The 20,216-nt window shown below is 39.4% G+C and overlaps 2 protein-coding genes across 6 annotated transcripts; one reads left to right on the top strand and one right to left on the bottom strand.

Moving 5' to 3' along the window:
* The first annotated feature begins 7 nt into the window (after positions 1-7).
* Positions 8-13,594, top strand: LOC146668034 (sodium/hydrogen exchanger 9B2). Of its 5 annotated transcripts, none has more exons than XM_085409828.1 (13): positions 8-236; positions 3,269-3,504; positions 4,105-4,306; positions 4,451-4,621; positions 7,125-7,267; positions 7,891-8,018; positions 9,435-9,610; positions 10,121-10,227; positions 11,032-11,181; positions 11,369-11,477; positions 11,851-11,987; positions 12,084-12,306; positions 12,629-13,594. In XM_085409828.1, exons 2-13 carry the CDS (start codon positions 3,382-3,384, stop codon positions 12,688-12,690), a joined length of 1,731 nt encoding a protein of 576 aa, XP_085265954.1. In that variant the 5' UTR covers positions 8-236; positions 3,269-3,381; the 3' UTR covers positions 12,691-13,594. The 5 variants fall into 5 exon arrangements, with proteins under 5 accessions (XP_085265954.1, XP_085265957.1, XP_085265956.1 ...); XM_085409831.1 differs by having other exon boundaries at positions 12,084-12,267; XM_085409830.1 differs by having other exon boundaries at positions 3,331-3,504.
* A 737-nt stretch (positions 13,595-14,331) lies between these two features.
* On the bottom strand, positions 14,332-18,520 carry cisd2 (CDGSH iron sulfur domain 2). Its single transcript, XM_085409836.1, has 3 exons — positions 18,300-18,520; positions 15,583-15,797; positions 14,332-15,352 (listed from the first exon to the last, which is right to left on the bottom strand). Exons 1-3 carry the CDS (start codon positions 18,400-18,402, stop codon positions 15,263-15,265), a joined length of 408 nt encoding a protein of 135 aa, XP_085265962.1. The 5' UTR covers positions 18,403-18,520; the 3' UTR covers positions 14,332-15,262.
* Positions 18,521-20,216: the final 1,696 nt, after the last annotated feature.

Consider the following 20,216-nt stretch of genomic DNA (forward strand, 5'->3'; position numbering starts at 1 on the left):
TTCCATTACTGTGCATTACTCTGTGCATAATAGTGAAACAAAAGCTATGTGCAAGATGTTAAGCAAACCAGTTTTCCAAGTAACCCAAGTTCTCCATGCACCGTTGTGGACGCTACATACTTGCTTGGCAGTCACTAATCCGCCTCATTCCTCATGTACCAGCTGGTGCATCTGCTGCAGGCCTACGAGAAAAGCTGCCACAGACAGCCCGCATGCTCTGGTGTTTACGATATGAGGTGAGCGCGTTTTTTCTTCTATAATTATAGGTAATTTTTGTCAGAGGCGGTCGCTTGCTAGCTATCTGCATAAAAGGTTGGGTGCACTGTCAGCTTTTAGTAGGCGGTACACAGGCATAAGCAGCTACTGGACAGTAGGACATCAAATATCGGACAAGAACCAGCTGTCAGGGTGGTGGAGATTAAACTAGCCCCCATACTTGCTGGTCCAGTTGACTGAAAAGTAAAATCCAGCTTGATTGTATAAACCGAAGTTAGAAAACCTCGGCCGTCAATTTAACGTTTAAAGAAATTAGGGTCGTTGTTTGACTTTAGCAGTAGGACATTGTACACAGCCTAAACGCTGTAATCCACAGATATTTGCGAAACGCTCCCATATTAAACGAAAAAATAGCTAGTGGCGGAAGGAGCGGTGGTAGCTGGCGATAGTGCACACCCAGGAGTGGGTCATGTCTGATAATGGAACCACAGCTAGTGAAACCAATTGAATAGTATGGCCAAAAGTTTCTTCTGTGCTTTGGCCATACACGTGTTTACAGTGAATGAAACATGGATACACCCCTATATCTCGAAGATTTGCTGGCGATAGTTGACAAACTAGGTTTAGTGATACCAGTGCGAGCGGGTTGTTGCCGTTGACAGCTGCACGTTAACCTACTTGCTTTAGCATCCGCGCTCTGTAACCTACCTACTTGAGCTAACGCTAGCTACTGTGCCATATGGTGTAGCTGTAAGCATTGATTAGCGGGGTTTGCTTACAATTGGATTAACAGGACGTCTGTCGCTCGCTAAAAGCAAGTTTCAAAACATTGTAGTAGCGTCTGTTTGGCGTTCCTGTGTATGTGGTACTTGTAACCACCAAAACACCATATTAATGTTATACACTGTTATACACAAACGTTGACAAGTCACTCACATTTTTATAGTACATACAGCACACATAGGGTTGCCAACCGTCCCTTAAAATACGGAATCGTCCCGTATTTCGAAACAAAAGTACACGTCCCGTATTGAGCTAATAAGGGACGCACTTTGTCCCGTAATACAGTGAGAATCAAAAGTAGTCTATAACTTTTAATGGAATTAACACTTTGTTTGAAAACATAATTCCCAGCCCCTCTCCTGCTTTGTGACCAATGAGCTGACAGCACACTTATGACAATTCGAGTATGACAATTCAGATTACCGCTCATCTCATTGGTCGAGGAAAGGTCGCTTGCGGAGAAAATACCGGAAGACAACAGATGACCACAACAAGAAGCATGGTCAACAGGGGAACAAACGCCGACTCTGCGGTGCAAGTCTCGGATGACAGTACACCTAAAGCTGGGCAGACACTGTGCGATTTTTTCAGTCACGTTATTCAGCTCCTGCTCAAACTGCACGATTGACTCACAGGGGTTAGACGTTCATAGGTCACGATGCAGGGTCTCACACTATACGGCCCGATGCTCTGATGCGACCTGAGTGCTCACACTGTGCCTCCATAAAATGAAGGTTATAACAGATAATCTGTCGCTCGCTCTGTCTTTCACTCACACAGACACACCACTACCATCAACTTTGCTAAATTGCTAATGAAAAACATTGATCAGGCAGCTGTGATTGAGCAGCAGTGTAAATCCAACTATTTTCACGGTTGTTGTGGTCGTGATAATTTTGTGATGCCACATCGAAAAGGCTCGGATGAGCTTTCCAAAGTTCTACAAGTTGTGCCTCCATCGCTTGTGTCCAGATCACACGCTGCACAGCCGTGCTGCGCCGTCTTTTTCACCAACGTTTACGTTTGCGCGTGAGCAGTGTGAGCGGCTGTGGTGACACCCTCACGAGCGATTGATGATCGGGAGCTGGTCGTGAGGTGTTAATCACTTCTCGTTACCCCACGTATACTACACGACGCACAATGAAGGCCAAAATCGGTCCGATCACTCAAAAATCGGCTCAAAATGGGCCAAAAATCGCACAGTGTGAGCCCAGCATTAGAGCAGCAATGTTTGTTCCCCTCAGAGAAAGGGAAGAATGGGAAAAGGAAAACACCTGGCTGGAAAACGTTAATATGGGCATGTGCAGTGAATATCAGCGCTATGTGGCCAGAAGTGTGATAATATAATTTATTTTGTGTAATAAACAACTGCAAGGATAGATGATTACAACAAATTGATGACTAATACATAAAAGTAATACATAGATGAATAATGATGATGAGTTATGATGCGTAATCATGGGAACAAGCGGGTTTACAAACAGGAGCAGCTGATTAGCATTAGAAAAGCTGAAATAATACCTCAACTGAAGCCAATTGTACTAAATGCACTAAATGTGCACTGTTACAAGAATATTTTTCTTTCTATTGTTTTCTATTATTTTAAGTTAAGCAGGACAGAGTTCTTTTAAAGAAAGATTTACTTATATTCTCAAAAGTTAAGCATGACAGGCTTCTGTTTAAGAAAGAGACCTGTTTTACTGTGTTAATGTTGTCATTTTGAGCTAAAAATAAATGGCTAAATGATCATTTGTTTCACATGTGTTCATATCACAAAGAATAGAATATGCATCTACTTAAATCAACTTCAAGTCAAATGGTTAAAAAAATAATTTCACACACAAAAAAAGAGCTAGAAAATTCACCACACTGGGAAGGGTGAAGACAACTGGGTCGCCCGGCCCTGGCCACGAGGTGTCCCTTATTTATTTTTCAGGGAGTTGGCAACCCTAAGCACACAGAGCGAGAGACTGGGACTGATGTGGAGGTTACAGCAGCTCTCCTCAACAGTCCCATGTGTCCACCTGTGTATTAGCCTGATAAATCGCTGCTTGCACACGTTATAGCTTGTACTATGCAGTATTTGTGAAATGTAATGAAATCCATTTCTTTTAAACACCAAACACTCGTGTGTTTAGTCAATTATGCGCATGTAGGAGATTTAACCATATCATTTCACATTATGTCAATATTTGTACCAGCACCACTGATACTGTTTGTTTTTTCTTACTGATAAAAACCTATTGTATGAATGGAAACCTGTGGATAGAGGTGGATATGCCAAAAGAAAAGTAAAAGAACAGCCCACTGATGGCTAACCCCACCCCTCAGCTTGATGTCTTGTGATACAAGAGTGGACCAGAAAGATTGTAGGTAACCGCCATGGAGGACACCCAGCAGAAACCTGCAAACCCGGACCTGAGTCCTGCACCCAGTCCAGTGCCTAGTCCAGCTCCCAGCCCACTATTGGACAGAATTCCTTTGCCTGTGCCAAACCATGTGGAGGTTTAGTATTTTACTGCTAATAATTTTTTGCACCTGTTGTTCTGTTTAATGATTCTATGTTGTATATATTGTTCATTAAAATTAATACCGTCGCCTTATTGATGTTTTTTCTTTTCTTTTAATTTTTCCTCTGAGAAAGAATTGTAAACCAGTTCAAGGAATTCTCCCAACTTTGAGCCAACATAACCCCTTGAGCAACTCTGTGAAATTGTTATCAGTTTATAGGGCATATCACTTTGGCGTTCATTTCACAAGTGTATAGCAGTCTGTAAACTTAGGATATGGCATGCCTCTGTAAAACTGCTGGTATCCTTCTGACTGAAGATGTGCAAAATAAGACATAGTAAATATAATCCAGAAACACGTGCCACTATTTAGCTAGTTATGTTAATGCTGTATTTATGCTTATGTTATTATACTATATGTTATGACGAGTTGTGGAGTTGAGCAGTAAATTTGAATTTGCACACTAATCTGCACATTTCATATTTATTTGTCATCTGTTATGCACTGCCTTTAGAAATATGCTATGTCATCTAGCAGAACAGTTTGTGTGAACACTGACCTGCTCTACTCCATGTCGTGATCCTTCTTTTAAAGCACCTAAATGTGAACCAGATCCAGGTGGTGGTACGTCGCTGCTCAAGTCCAAATGTAACAGAGGAGACCACTTATTTTATTCCTCGTAACCCCGTAGTGGACGCCGGTACCAACACAGATCCACCAGTGGTCTGTTGTCCTTTGCTGCGAAGATTTTGCCCCTGTCCGCCAAGAGGCTTTCTCGCCTCCCTTATTACCAAAGGTAAAAAAGGAGGCTGATTTGTCCTCCAAAGCACATTTGTTGTATGTTTCCATCCAAGAATGTGTAAAAACTGCAGATCATGAGTATACAGTAGTTATTGAACTACCTGAGAAATGCAGCCCCATAATTCCCTGTTCTCTCTAGTTCTTTTGGCAGTTGTGCTCTTTGGAGTGGTTTGGTCAATCACAGAGGACGAATGTCTCCCAGGAGGAAACCTCTTTGGCATTACAATACTCTTCATCTGTGCAGTTGTTGGTGGAAAATTGGTGTCTCTCATTCGTCTGCCCAAACTTCCACCTTTCCCACCACTCCTTGGTAAGAGAGAAAATCTGGTGCTTTGACTTTTTATGGTGACACTGGCATGTTAATCTAAGTATTTAGTCCATATATATCTACACAGATTTATCCATCAGAGTGATATATAGTTCTAACTGATATTAGCCATGTTAACTGACATTGGCATTGCTCCATAGTGTAGTGGTGTACAGATTTGCCCAAGAAGTAAAAGATAACGACTTTGAAAACTAGAATCAAACACAAATCCCATTGGGACTGGATCGTGAAGGGCATCCGGTGTTCTTCCTCATGCAGCTAAACGCTTTTTATCACACTGTTTTTTGTTTCTCTCAAACAATAGGGGTTAACATAAAAGAAAGTGAAACCTCAACCCCAGTCATGGTCCTGGTTTCTTCCTGTTAAAAGGGGTTTTTCCCTTCCCACTGTTTCCAAATGCTTGCTCATAGGCGTTTGTCGTTGTTGAGGTTTTTGTCTTGTTGGGGTCTTTACCTTAGAATATAAGGACTGTTGTTGTTATTTCAATGTATATAAATAAAATAAAATTGAACTGAAAAAAAGATTGTCATTTTAAACATTGGTGCATGCCTAGTTGTTAGATTTGTGATTGTTAAACTTCCATATTTGTAAAGCACATACAGTTTTAATGATGGGTTCACTTATTGATAATGATGGGAGCACTGTGTCATTTATGACATAAAAGTGCATACATGCCATGAGCATTTGCTAACAGGCTGCCTTAATGGATTCTTGATGCCTACAAATGGGTATTAACCTTGTTATTTGTTTTTGTTTTTTGTTTTTTTTGTGCATGATAGACATCAGTATTTGTTAAACTGTTGGCAGTTATGTCAGCATGCAGGTAAAGTTTCTAAAAACCGCATTTCCAAGGACACTCATACATGATTATGCAATGCAAGGTGGCAGTATGGCTGTTCCTGTAATAACTTCATGTTCTTATCTCACATGGTGCTCATTCTCAATCTGGGCAACTCATCCTGCAGCTCACTGAACTATACAAAAAGAGGTTTGCTTCACTCTCTGAACTGAGCTCTTGCTGGGGAGTAAGACCTAGTAGTGCTGCAGTGCTGTCTGTATATTTTTATCTAGAAGCTTTTTGAAAAAAAGTCCTGTGTTAAAGCTTTGTCGTTGTTTGTATGTTGGCAACAGCGAGGTCAACTGATGAGTGATGATCCCTGCTGTGGGTGAGAGGGAAGTCAGGTGACGGTATATATTTCTGCGTGTTTAGAAAAAAACAAAACAATACCAAAAAACCTGAACCTTTAAATTGAAAACTGAATACTTCTTATTATACGTAACGTTCTACATCAGGGGTGGAGAACTCCAGGCCTCAAGGGCTGGTGTCCCACAGGTTTTAGATGTGTCCTTCATCCAACACAGCTGATTTAAATGGCTAAATTACCTCCTCAGCATGTCTTGAAGTTCTCCAGAGGCCTGGTAATGAACTAGTCATTGATTTAGGTGTGTTGACCCAGGTTGATATCTAAAACCTGCAGGACACTGGTCCTTGAGGCCTGGAGTTCCCCACCTCTGTTCTCCATCATCTAGGACTAAGGTTGAATTTCTTTGAGAAACTTTTAATTTGCATGAGCTTGTCAAGTTACTGTAAGTTTATCCATGTGAAAAGTTAAAAATCATGTTATCCGTTGATGTTCTGGATTTTTTGTGTTTTGCATCTCTTTGTTGTATTTTTACACAGCAAAGATTATTGTGGCACCTTTGGCTTGAAAAGATATGCCAATTGTGCTGCTAGTTTTCAGGGGGTGAAAACGTGCTGATCATCAGAAGTGTTATTTGCACTGTGCATTGTCATGATGTGATGTGACTCTCTCATTTGATCAATTTCCTTGATAAATATCAAGGAAACTGTAACCACTCCTTGTTTAGTTGATAACATTATAGGGAGGGGTAGAAGTTTGCATCTCTAAACATCTCGTTCATGTTTTTTCATTTTCATTTTCAGTAAGTCTTCAAAAAGGAGCTTTGCTTAACAGTTAGGTGTTAATTTTTGAGGTTTCTGGTTTGTCTAGTCTTTCAATAAACCACTAACTAGAATGCTGTTATAAAATTTAGAGGATGGTGCTTAGCTTCCATGGTAGAATATTTGTCTGGCAACCCATTAGAATATGTGCATCATATGTTTTTTTCCCCACTTATTATAGCATAAGACTTTCTCTGTAGATCCGAAATCTAACCTTTCTACTGCTTTTTTAGATAGATAATTAATTAATACTAATGTTGCATTGTTTGACTCGAACAATTATCTGAGTCAAGAAGTTTTAGAAGAGGTTGTGGATTGTTGAAACCTCTGGTGTTAGGGTTTCAACATTCACAGTTTGCAGAGTATCTGATTCTAACACCCTGTGTTCAAAAAGCAACTGGTGAGCTTGTGTTTTTTTTTTCTCTGTAGCAACATGAAAGAAAGCTTCAAAGAATAAACAAACCTTAATGGTAATAAGGATCAGCTTTCCTCTTTCTCACCCTCACTTGTGCTTTGCTGCAGGTATGCTGCTCATGGGCTTCCTGCTGAGGAACATTCCAGTTGTTACAGATGGGGTGTACATTGACTTCAAATGGTCTGCATCTCTCAGGAACATTGCTCTGGCTGTCATTCTGGCCAGAGCTGGTCTAGGGTTGGATCCCACGGTATGCTAGATACTATAGAAGCTTAACATCAGCATTGAGAGGTAGAAATACAGTAATTATATGTTAATCTCATCTCTTTTCACATGCCATTGTTATACTGGTGCAAATTCTCACTGGTTTGAATTGGTGCAATTCATTGGTTGAAGTGGTTAAAGTAGTTAAAAGAAGAGTTAATTAAACCTTCTAAGGCCTAAACTCTTTCATGGCATGCATTTTTAATTTCTCTTTGCCATTTGGGCTGATTGGGACCTGATGAACGTAAAAACAAAGAATAAAAATATTTTTTTTTTTTTACCTAATTTTTGTTTCTGAGAAAAATGAGATCCACATATGAGGACATTCGCTTTAAATTTCGATAAAACGGTGGTCGTATAATGTCCTCGTAAGTGGATATCAGGCCCTTGTACAGCAAAATTTAGTATTTTGGTCTAGAGAACCCAAAATGTGATGTCCACATATGTGGATGCCAGGTCCTCGGAGGTTAAGAAATGACAGGAAGAATCTGTTCATGTTTTAGTCAGTTATTTACCTCATCATTCAGTACTACTAAATATGCTTGTTAAAGCTTTTTGTAGTGATGTGCAGAACCTAATAACTTGTTTGATGTGTGTGTCTGTTATCAGGCTCTAAGGAAACTAAAAGCTGTGTGTATACGTGTGGCAGCTGGGCCGTGCTCGATAGAGGCTTGCACCGTAGCTGTGATCTCTCACTTCCTCATGGGCTTGCCCTGGGTGTGGGCCTTCATCCTTGGGTAAATACAACACTACTCTCACTTCATAACCAAAATCACCATTGATTGATGTCTATGGCAAATCTATACACATACTTTAAAATTACTGTTTCATTCGTGATCCCCAGGTGTGTCACAAACACAAAATTTGTATTTGGTGACTCGCTGGGTGAAATCGGTCGCAAAGAAAGTGCTGCCCCAGAAATTGCTGTGATCGCTAGCAGATTGACATGGCTACCTGTAACTGGCATGAAAGATGTTGACATTGCTGCAAACTACTTGCCAAGTGGTAGTGAAACATTAAAAAAAGCCTGGAACAAACCAGAAAGGGAGGATGATTGTCCATTGCTACTGAGACCATCACATTTCAAAAGGCACAACTTTTAAATCTTCTTAGTCAGGGAATAGACATTTTAATCCCAGCGACTGGTAGCTGCTAGGAAGTCCTTGATTGGTGTCAAGGCCTGTGTGACTAGGGCCCAATGAACCAGACTTTGTCCTGTTTTTGTCTGGATTTTACCTGCAACTTAACTTTGTGTTATATTCATATTTGGATTATGTGACCACTTAGCTCTCTGGGTCCATGAGAAATTAGAGAGCTGAGTGAAGGTCAAATCTTACTTTGTGAAAAATTAAACCTAACACTGCAAAAAAAACCAAAAAAGAAACCAAAACACTGCAGTTATAAGGAACATGTTTACATGAAGAACAGCACAAAAACTGAAATTTAAATAAGATGCATATCTGCTTCATCAGCATTGAGGGTATTAAGTGGAGCATTAGTATTTGTAAAAAAACAAGAAGCTCTGGTTTTACATCTAGATAGCTTGTTCTTCTTGTGTTGCATGTTGTGGTTAATGGATGACTTAGTAGAAAGAAGGCCCTGTTAGCTGTTCATAACCACAGAAATCTTTTTCTACTAATTCCACTTTACATTAGTCAGCTCAAACTTTTCCTTTTGCTTCTACCCAAATGGTAAGACGTCATAATAAACATTGTTAAATGGTAAATGTATAGCTAAATAAATGTTAGGCAATATGTTTCTCAATTGAACAGTAACACAATTACTATAAAAGTAAAGTAATGTCTGATTATCATGATCAATTATTATATTATTTAACATGTTTAGTATCATCGTGTGGTTTAAATGCATTTTATGAGCATTGATACAAGAACAGAATATGTTTCTTAAAATAAATAATTATTACACAAACTAATGACATACAGGCAAGTTTTAAATTGTTAATGATTAGCAGACAAAAAACAATCTATTATAATGTCATCTTCTTCACAATACAATAACTATTTGTTTGCTTAAAAACTGATTTACTATTTATTAACTATGATATAATAAATTCTTACCAAATGTTTGTAAAGCTTGCTCAGTTTTTCATTTATCAGTGAATAAATGAACCCTCTATCTTCTCCACGTTGCAGCTTCGTGCTAGGAGCTGTGTCTCCAGCAGTGGTGGTTCCCTCCATGCTCCTGCTGCAGAAGGACGGTTACGGTGTAGAGAAGGGCATCCCCACCCTGCTGATGGCTGCAGGCAGCTTTGATGACATTCTTGCGATCACAGGATTCACAACATGCTTGGGCATGGCCTTTGCCACAGGTAATCTCTGCTCTGTGCGTTTACATGTGTGGAGCCGTGAGAGGAAAACAAGAATTGATGGATTTATCGCTTTGTTTTGCCTTTGACACACAACAGCACCTTATCTCCCGAAGAGAAACACATAGAAGAAAATAACTTTTTGCTGTAGTTTGTAAAGATGTCACCAGAGGGTGTGAGCGTGCTGATTACTCTTAATACAGAGTTCTGGCACCAGTTCATTATATATGGCAGAATCTGAATTTTTTACAGGGTTACCTTTGTATTGCTGCAACACTCTTTCTATTGTGGTGTAATTCAACAGCACTCAAACTGTAGATGCCAAAATGTCCAACATGTTAAGCCTTCCTTACACTAAATAAAGTGTAAGAAAGTGTAAAGTATATACTTTGAGTGTTTGCTGGCTTCTGTATTAAGCTGCATTAGTTAGAGAGACTTGTTTCTGAACTGGCAAATTAAAATATTTTAGAAATTCACAATTTCACAAATGTTTGTTTTGATTGATTCTTCTAGGTTCAACTTGGTACAACCTCCTCAGGGGGGTGCTGGAGGTGGCAGGAGGGATGGTTGCTGGGATTCTTCTTGGTTTTCTCATCCAGTACTTCCCTAGTGTTGACCAGGTAAAGTAACAGCCAGGAAAAGCTTGTATGGATAATTCACTAGCAGGGACCACTCCCTTGGTAACGATGAGCAATGAGGGATGAGGGAGTGTGACTAGTGCTGCGTTTTGGGGAAGGCCTTGAAGGGGACTGGCGACGGCTCTCTGTACTAACAAGAAATAAAGGGAGAAAAGGAAGAGAGGAGAGGACAGGAGAAGAGAGTAAAGAAAAAGGGGGGGGCAGGGTGGAGCATGAAAATGAGAACAGTGGGTGTTGGAGAAGGGGGGCTTTTATAGCCTGAGGCCAGAGGGGGCATGAAGGAGGAGTGGTCCCGCTCCTGAAATTCAGATGATATCTCCGCAAAAGTATAACCCTTTTTCCATAAAAAAGTTTGGGGTAGTGTGTGAATAGGAAACATAATAAGAATAAAACTGCAGATTTTAACCCTGTTAACTGAAAAAGTGAACTGAAAAAGTATCAGATGTGAAAGGTTTTATTTTTAATGTGCTCATTTTGCCCTTTTTACTTCAGAATGTGCCACATGTTTTTACTGGGGACATATTTGGACTAAGCAGGCCAGTTTAGCCCAAGGACTCTTACTGTCATCTCAATGGCAGCATGTGTTGTTTAAAAACCTCGATACTATGTAGCTTTAGATTACATATTGGATTTATTTCTTCATCAAAAGTGAAAGTGCTGTGAACCAACACGTCCTAGCTTCTTTGCAAATGATTTCTTATAGACCTTAGAGCTATTATTTGTTAAATAATGCATATTGTAATCCTTTTCGCTATCTAGAAACCTACTGTTAACTATTTCTTCTAGAAACACTTGGTGATGAAGCGTTCCTTCTTGGTGCTGGGTCTGTCTGTTTTTGCTGTGTTTGGCAGCGGTGTGGCAGGCTTTCCTGGCTCCGGAGGCCTGTGCACCTTGGTGCTGGCATTCCTGGCTGGCCTCGGCTGGGGGACAGAAAAGGTAAAAATAATGCATCTAATAACTACAGTACATCAGTACGTCTGTTTGCAGTTTTCTGACTTTGGAGGTGAATTTGAACGAGGCTAACTGTCCAAAATCTTAGACCTAATTTCTCTTAAACTTCTTGGTTGTTATATATTATAATTAAATGTGAACAGTGAACATGTCCTGCATTCTTTGTCCTTAGGCACGTGTGGAAGAAGTGATAGGGTGGGCGTGGGATGTGTTTCAGCCTCTTCTCTTTGGACTGATAGGAGCTGAGATTCGAGTCTCTGAGTTGGAGGGACACACAGTTGGTGAGATAAACAGACACACACACACAAACAGCCTTCAAAATAACCCACAGTAAGATGGCTGTTATCACTGTGAAAAATTCAAATATTACTCTGTGTATGAAAATATATTTGCATAACCCAAAAAAAGAGGCAATGTGAGAGATATGATGCTTCTTCCCGTCCTGTAAATACTAATCCCTCTGTCTTTGTTAGCACTTTACAGCTATAGCAGTTTACTAAATAACTTATGACATGTTTGTTTTGCATGAGTCAGTGCAGCTGAAATGACACTGCACATAATTTTCTTGCAGTAATTTTTTTTGGGGGGGGGATTTATATGGTGTACATATAATATTGTTGTCCTTGTATGACTTTTGCCTCTACATGTCTCTAGGTCTGGGTATCGTCTCTCTCCTCATTGGTCTGCTGGTTAGAGTGGGGTTCACCTTCGTCTGTGTGTTGTTTGCGGGCTTTAGCATAAAGGAAAAAGTGTTCATAGCCCTAGCATGGATGCCTAAAGCAACAGTGCAGGTATGTCTCCTTAGCAAATCTTTGAATGAAAAGCATATGCATTAAATGTCTTTGAAGTCTGTGGGGTTGTGCCGCATCTTGGCTTGTCTCTGTCAGGCAGCTATAGGATCCACAGCTTTGGACATGGCGAGGACAAAGGATGACAAGCAGCTGCAGAAATACGGCATGGACGTGCTGACTGTGGCTGTGCTCGCCATCCTTCTCACAGCCCCTGTAGGTGCACTTATCATAGGGCTGTGTGGCCCTCGCCTGCTGCAAAAGCCAGAGAACCCAGTCAGCGGTGAGCGAGTCAAACCCAGTTTATCAGCTTTCTTCCTAGGTATGTAAAGTCTTTCTTTTGAAAATTCAAGCTCGGCTCAGCAACCTTTGCTAAGCTAACTAGGTGTGTTTGAGTAGTGAGTATCCTTTCCTTTCCTAATATTTTTCCTGCTACACCCTTATGACATAAAGATTTGCATAGCTTGGGCCACTGTGTCATTCAGCAGCTTCACGATTTTTTACAGGCACACAACAGTGGTATTGTGTTCATGTAAATACATTTATTCACAGTGCAAAAAGTGCAGCTAGTTTCATTTTTTAAATCTTTCATTTTCTCACTCTTATTATTTTTTTCCTCCCTGTCTCTTCTTCCTCTTTCTTAGGCACTGCAGCAGGAGATCAAGATGACAATGAAACTCCCGTCACCTATGAAAGTACACTCTGATGTCAAGTGTGAGAGAGGAGAATTAAAGAAACTCCTCACACCTCAGATATTTGAACTTCTCTTTGGCCACCGAGTGGCCCTCGCTGTCTCTGTTGTTCAGCTCTCTGTGTTCGCAGTCCTGCAGGAACACGTGAATCATTTTGTATTTATAGCATCTGGTGATTTCCAGGCCTAACACTGCAAACAAATGACCCACATTGCACTGTCTGGAAAAAAAATAATATTGTTTTCAAGGTATAGAAATGGTTTATACTTTTAAAAGGATCTTGTCATATTCACTAAATCCAGAATTTTTCCACTGTTCTTGATTGGATTACCAGTAAGAAAGCACTTTACTTTGACTTGAAAGGTCAAAGTAAAGCAGCTTTCTTCGTGGGGGACGGAGAACGTTTTGGGATGTTGTTGATAAGCAATTTTTATTGCTATGAGTAGACTACACTGTAAAACCACATGCAAGTTTTAGGCATCCTACATCTTCATGCTGTGTTTGTTTACTTTGATTTGTGTATGCATATTAGCCCTCTGTCAGTATGGTGAGATCAGTTGCGTAGTTTGCAAAGAGTCAGGGAAGGATTTGTGTAATTGATAATATTTTAGTTTAAGTACGATGCTGATAAATGTCAGCCAGTGTGATCATGTCCATATCTGCAAAACTGTATGAATCCAACATTTTATAATTGAAGAAGAAATATAGATTTTTCAGTATTCTTAGTCAAAGGAGCTTGCAAAGAAAAGCGTCTGGACTTCTTTAAGTTGCTTGAAGACGTTTCACCTCTCATCCGAGAAGCTTCTTCAGTTCAGTCCAAAACTGGATTATAGATGGCAGAGAGTTGGTGTCGTAAACCCCGCCTCTGTTCAAAGATGGTCGCTCACAGTAGACATCTATGTCCACTGTGAGCGACCATCTACGATGACCTGGATGACTGAGAACCTTCAGACATATTCAGTATTCTTAGTTTTTTTTTTTTTTTTTTAAATTGCAGAATGTATCTGGTGTAACATGAAATGTCTTTTGCTTTAATTTATATGACCTCACTTAAAAGATTTCATAATAGCAGCTATTTATGAAATTTTTTTTCCATTTTACCCAAATACTATGTAAAAGTAAATTTATTGTCCATCTTTAACATTGCTGCAGTAAAAGCTTAAATTATTCAAAAGTGTTGTGTGAGCAGTTTCCTTTCTGGTCACACTAGCGGTGCGCTTCTAGTGAGGATCTGTGGGTAAGGCCATCAGTGTGGGCCTGGAACAAATGCCTCTACTAGACTGCTGTAAAATTAGTAGACATTCATGATATGAGAAGATCAATGGTGATCCAACAACATTTATGCTTCCAAAAGGCCAAAATTATCAGTTGTCTAGTGAATCTGATGGTTTTTCCACATCATTTTTGACTATGGTAACTTCAACCCTCTAGTGCCAATAAAAAGACTTGTTCTGAATACTAACAGCTCAATGTTTGTTGGACTGGCATGAAGTCCACCTCTGAAAAGTCACACACTCTTGTAGCTCCCTTCCATTACCACCATTGCCTGAAAAACTGACTTTAAAAAAAATTATATATATATATATATATATATATTAAAATGATAAACATAACCGCTTAAAAAAAAAAAAAAAAAAAAAAAAGCATTCTCTAAGTACAACCTTACAGACCTTTTATTTCCAAAGGTGACAAGCAGACACATCTCATTAATTTAACATTAAAGATGCCAAAATTCTCTTTATTTCTACATCTAGCATGAATAAATTCACACCATTATCTTGCAAAGCTCATGAACAGTTATACTGTAAAAAACAAACAAAATGCAGATTTGTTATTGATAGTCATTAATGAAGAAAATTTTCCAAGACAACTTCATACAGATATGACAAAAGCCAAAGGAAACAGACATTTTCAAACCTTGAAAGTTTAGTGAAACACGATTTATCTTGAAATTACTTGTGTGGTTTGAAATGTATTAAGGCAACAGAACAGAATACAAAATGTAAAACTCAACATTTAAAGGCTATGAGTAGAACAGATTTAAAGAATAAGTAGCTTCCCATACACACAATAACTTAAAATATGTCACATCCATTAAGTATGGAAATGTTAGTATTTGGCACACATATCTGAAGCAAACAAAATAAAGGAATTAAAGAAAAAAGAAGGAAAAAAAAGCTGTCCAATATCATCCAAAATGAAGGAAGGTCAGACTAGTTTTGAGGACTCCATTTAAACAGACATTTATCTGCAAAACCTCTCGCCTGATGGCCTCACATTAGATAAATGCATCATAAAGTCACTGCAATTATGCAGTTATGTTTCAAGTTTCCCCCTCAAAGTGGTCCCAGTCAAATAAAACTGCTCCTCTGTTAAACAACAAACGTGAACAATGAACAAAAAGGCCCACACAAAAACGAAGTTACTCTTTTTTTATTTTTTAAAAACTTCCCTTATTGCAAACTATCATTAAAGTATCCCAAATGTAGCTTTCAAACAGAGTGTGGTTTCTATTTTTAAGTAAATATAACACCAAGACAAGAGCAAGAAAAACTGTTTAGAGAAAAAAATCCGATCAGTGGTCAATTATAGTATCTTCTTTTTAAGTATGAGCGGTCCCACGTTGTCTCCAGTCAGCTCGTTGTGCTTTAAGTGTGACTTGTCGCATACAGGAAACTAAAACAGGAAACAATATTAACTGATCAGCAAGACGTAAAATGCCCAAACACTTGTCCCAGCTTAACTAGAGGGGTTTATCAATAAATCACAAGCAATAATAATAATAATAATAATAATAATAATAATAATAATAATAATGTGGATAATACAGAAATGTATCCTGCAGTCTGTGTGAACAATATTTAGATTTACTAACAGTATACTTCAGAAAATACTAACAGACTTACAGTTTTGGAACGCCAGCAGCGACAGTAACACACATTTGCGCTGTTCAGGTCCTCAATGTCTATCTCATTGACCACTTTTGGGTTCTCTTTCTGGATCTTCAGATTGATCAGGCTGTCCCTCTGCTTTTTCTTCTTAGGCAGAAAGGGGCGAATGGTGAGATAACCGAGCAAAGCCAAGATGCCCAGAAGAGGAAGCAACCGGAGCCACTCAGACACTATAGATATTATAGCATAAACAACATACACACATTAGCTAAAGAAGAAAAACACGCATACAATGTTGAACTGGATTCTATGGTCCTAAAACTGGCATCTACTACTGGCCATTCAGATTAGAGATGAAACCAACTGACAGGAAATGTATCATATATGTTGATGAGCCAGTACTAGTACTCATATGCAATGTATACATAAGAAACGTTTTTACTCTATCACTACCGTTTCAAGTGTGTTTCTGGTTCTGCTGGGGGTTTCTTCCTGTTTAGAGGGTTTCTCCTTCCCACCATCACCAAGTGCTTGCTCGTGGAGAGGGGAGGGGTGATTGTCTGGGTTTCTTTCTTTCATTATGGGGTCTTTACGCCATAATACACAATTATACTACTATTGTGATTTGGGGTTATATTAATCAACTGACCTCAACTAAATTTCGCACTGTCTGTCAAGTGTGACAAAAACACATCTTCAACAGTGCTGTGTGCATTTCCGTACACTCTTCCTCATTCTGATGAACTCATTAGTGAGCCAGTCAAGCCTCATATATGTAATTTATTCAAGGAGCTTTATTGTCATTTGCATCACATGTTAACATGAGGTGGAACGAAATTATGTACACACAGTCCCGGAGCGAAGAGACAGAATAATGAAAAAAACAAAACAAAAACAAAAAACAAACAGAAATGTTTTTAAAAAGTAATCAATGAATAGGTTTGTTTAACGAAAAAGAATAACAAGTAATAAAACAACACGATAAGCAGAGTGCAACAACCTGAGTACCAGTATGGAGTTATAAGCATAATTTTGCATAAATAATGCATAAGAGAAATCTTAGTGATTTATGCACGCTAAAAATGTGGATCAAAATGTGGATTCTCGGATCCACATTTCTTGTATAGCTTGTGTCTGATCTGCATTACTAATGTATTATTACACTCGATCCAACTCGAGTGTCATATCACACCAACAGCTACCAGGGGAAATGCCACACCGAGACCTTAAAAGTGCTCTGGGAAAACCCGCCTTATGCTCCACCATACATCAGAATCAGAATCAGAATACTTTATTGATCCCTGGGGGAAATTATACATGGTGAAGACACAATCGGGATTAAAGACAGCTGTGTAATTTCACTATTAGCACTGTGTCAGACCCCAGCTTTTGATAATACCTTTATGCGGGTTAAAAGGATTCTGATGCCTAATGGGACATTTCTAATCCTTAATCCTTTTAACAAATTGTACACAGTTCAAAAGGGATGTCTTTGCATGTGGGAGAATGGCTATGCACCGTCATCTAATATGAACTGACCCACTTTGCTGCTTAGGACAAACTGACAGTTAGCAGGGCCTTCATAGCTAGGCTTTAACTTAAAACCACTAATATTATGCCTGTCAGTGAGTATTAACCAACGCCATCTCCCAAAAGAAGAGTGTTGGTTTTGGTTGAAGGCCTTCTCAGATGGGCATTAATGTTTTACTTTCTCCACAAGGGTTAGCTAGTGATGTAAATGCCATTACCAAAGGGTGCATGTGACACTGTGTGCCTTTCATTGTGTTGTGGTCAAGCTATCATGATACTACAAAGAGTATCAACTGCACATGCTTCCTTCAGGCAGACTCAGGAGTATTATAACTACACATGCCTTGCTTTAAACGTCCTCATCCACAAATCCAAAACTTTTCAATGATCTATGCTGGCTCAAAAGATCAAGTTTTGAATTGACTTCACGAAGCCCTGGTTTACTTCTTCCGTTCCTATATTTAAACTGCGCAAGACTTGCCAAAGTTCAGCATTTCGGTTCTCAGTTAAACTGGTTCAGCAGATACTACGTGTGATGTTAAGAGTTCACAGAACAGTCTGAAAGAGTCAGCGCAGCTGGGACCACAGGGTAGTAGGTTAGTATGCAAAACGGGCCCCGAGAGAGTCTCAGACGCATTTGTATGATTTATTCAAAATAATTTAAAAACTTCTGCAGGAGCGCCACCAGATGATCATATGGTGCAAAATAAAACAAATGTGTTTAAAACTTGCTTTTCACAAAATTACAGTTTGGCCAGTGCTCGAATGAGCAGGACAATTAAGAAAAATCGTTTTTACACAAGCGATATGCAGGTAATTAGCAATTAGCATCACACCATTCACAGGACTTCACTTACAAAAAGACAATGTTTGTAAAGTTATAACGAATTCGTGGTTATTATCACGAGTGTTTGCACATTCAAACAGACGCAAACAACCAACAAGCACGACCGTAAGGTCATTACTTTGTCTTTGACACACACACACACAGACAAGCACAAAAGATTTACGCTTAGCTGTTTCATGACTCAAAGAAGCACTCTGGGACATAATCCCTGTTTTTGTAGGACTGCTCTTCACGACACTACTAAAGCAGCGTTTGAAGAAGCAGCTAGCTAGAGTAAAAAAAACTCTGTCTCCCACGAGTTTACTACTCATCACCCCAGGACTGTCTGAAGTTCAACACAGCAGCTGCTAATTACCTGTTAACCTCGCAAATCCGCCGATGGTCTCCGGCAGCGGTAGCCTCTTGAGGTAGGCTGGAAGCTGGACTTTTATTATTTTTGCTATCGTCTCTAAAACCATTGTGAATTGCTCGGTTGAGGAGCTTTTGTGTTTGACTTGAATAGTTCCTGAGCTTCGTTTATGTTACGGCGTTCATTACTAAGCGCAGTTTTTTTTTTCCCGGTACGTAAGCCCCCTCTGATGAAAAGTAGAAAGAACCGAGAAGAAGCGTAGACGTCTCTGTGAATACACGTAACGATGGCACGTGACGGTGGCGTCAGACCAATCAGCGTCCGAGGACCTGGTCGTCTACGATTGGACAACTTGAATTTTGCGTGAGGATGGCTTCTTCTGCAATTTCATGTGCACTTTCTAAAAAAAAAAGGTGTGTGTGTGTGTGTTCGTCAGAGAGTCAGCACAGAAGCACTATAGTCTGAAGTCTATTTTTTAATCTGATACCATCAGGGGGTCAGGGGGTCAGTGTTGACATTGTGGAGGACTATAAATACCTTGGAGTACACATTGACAATAAACTGGACTGGGCTAAAAACACCACAGCACTTTACAGGAAGGGCCAGAGTCGTCTCTATTTTTTGAGGCGACTGAGGTCCTTCAACATCTGCCAGAAAATGCTGAGGATTTTCTATGAGTCTGTTGTGGCCAGTGCGATCCTCTATGCTGTTGCATGCTGGGGGAGCAGGCTGAGGGTCGCAGATGCCAACAGACTTAATAAACTAATCCGTAAGGCCAGCAATGTTGTGGGGATGGAGCTGGACTCCCTCAAGGTGGTGTCGGAGAGGCGGATGCTGTCCAAGATAAAGACAATGTTGGATAACACCTCCCACCCACTCCATGACATGCTGGTCAGTCACAGGAGCTCGTTCAGTGAGAGACTGAGATTACTGAAAAGCACCACTGAACGACACAGGAAATCATTCCTGCCTGTGGCCATCTCCCTGTACAACGCATCCACTTAACACACTGTTTACTGCTACAACTACACATGTTTCTTTTCCAACTATTTATTTATGAGTGACTTATGTATGTATGTATGTATGTATATATATGTATATATTGTACTATTCTTAGTTAGTGTATTGTCTGTCTTGTCTTAATGTTGGTTTAAAATGGAGCACTGTAACAAAAAATAATTTCCCCCAGGGATCAATAAAGTATTCTGATTCTGATGATTCTGATTCAAAATTATTGCACGCTTTTAGTAACTGTCGCGGTCCACCCCTAAGCCTAAGTAGTTCCCCCTTTTTTAAAGTCTTTTTTTCGTGTTTCACACTTGTGGAACTGTAAATTAGCAGCAGTTATAAGAGCACTGTCATTTCACAGTGAATTCAAAATTTAAAGAAACCTGCCTTCATTTTTAGAAACCCACCAATCATGGTAAACTCACGTAGGATAAGCTCCTTTTTCTTAGTAGGAGTTACACGTAAGTCTGCAACAGTACACATTATCTTTGCTTTAGAATGGGATTTCCAAAGAAAGAAAACCTCGGCAGTTTTAATAGCTGAAGATGTCTGTAGATTATTTAACGGCTGTTTAATATTAATATTTTTATATATATATATATTTAAGGTGGTCTGGTTTTGTTGATTACAGCTGTGCATTGTATTCTGGATGTATCGGTAATATTCACTGTTATGTATCATTTTACTATATAAAAGTTTAAATACCTTTGTTTTTACTGTACCTGTGATAAACAAATAAAATCTCACAAAATGGCAATAATCTGTGTGTGTGTCCTACCTGTGTCCTGCAGTTAAAAATATCCTAAAGCCTCAGATGTATTTATATTGTGCTAGTTCAAACATCAATCGCCTCAATGTGTTTCGAAATATGGACTCCAAAAACGATGGTTTCACCTGAATCATTACTGTTACTGT

This window comes from Rhamphochromis longiceps, linkage group LG6 (assembly GCF_057381845.1).
Source record: "Rhamphochromis longiceps isolate RC_006_pf linkage group LG6, R_longiceps_female_GT1.1, whole genome shotgun sequence".
Lineage (NCBI taxonomy): Eukaryota > Metazoa > Chordata > Actinopteri > Cichliformes > Cichlidae > Rhamphochromis > Rhamphochromis longiceps.

Bases quoted from the DNA above. Each gene is read 5' to 3' on its own strand.
- LOC146668034 (XM_085409828.1), top strand. From the start codon at position 3,382: ATGGAGGACACCCAGCAGAAACCTGCAAACCCGGACCTGAGTCCTGCA. The intron at 11,182-11,368 runs GTAAAAATAATG...CTTTGTCCTTAG, and splicing joins TCGGCTGGGGGACAGAAAAG to GCACGTGTGGAAGAAGTGAT. The intron at 11,988-12,083 runs GTATGTCTCCTT...TGTCTCTGTCAG, and splicing joins TGCCTAAAGCAACAGTGCAG to GCAGCTATAGGATCCACAGC.
- cisd2 (XM_085409836.1), bottom strand. From the start codon at position 18,402: ATGGTTTTAGAGACGATAGCAAAAATAATAAAAGTCCAGCTTCCAGCC. The intron at 15,798-18,299 runs GTAATTAGCAGC...TAATATCTATAG, and splicing joins CGGATTTGCGAGGTTAACAG to TGTCTGAGTGGCTCCGGTTG. The intron at 15,353-15,582 runs GTAAGTCTGTTA...TTCCTGTTTTAG, and splicing joins GCTGCTGGCGTTCCAAAACT to TTTCCTGTATGCGACAAGTC.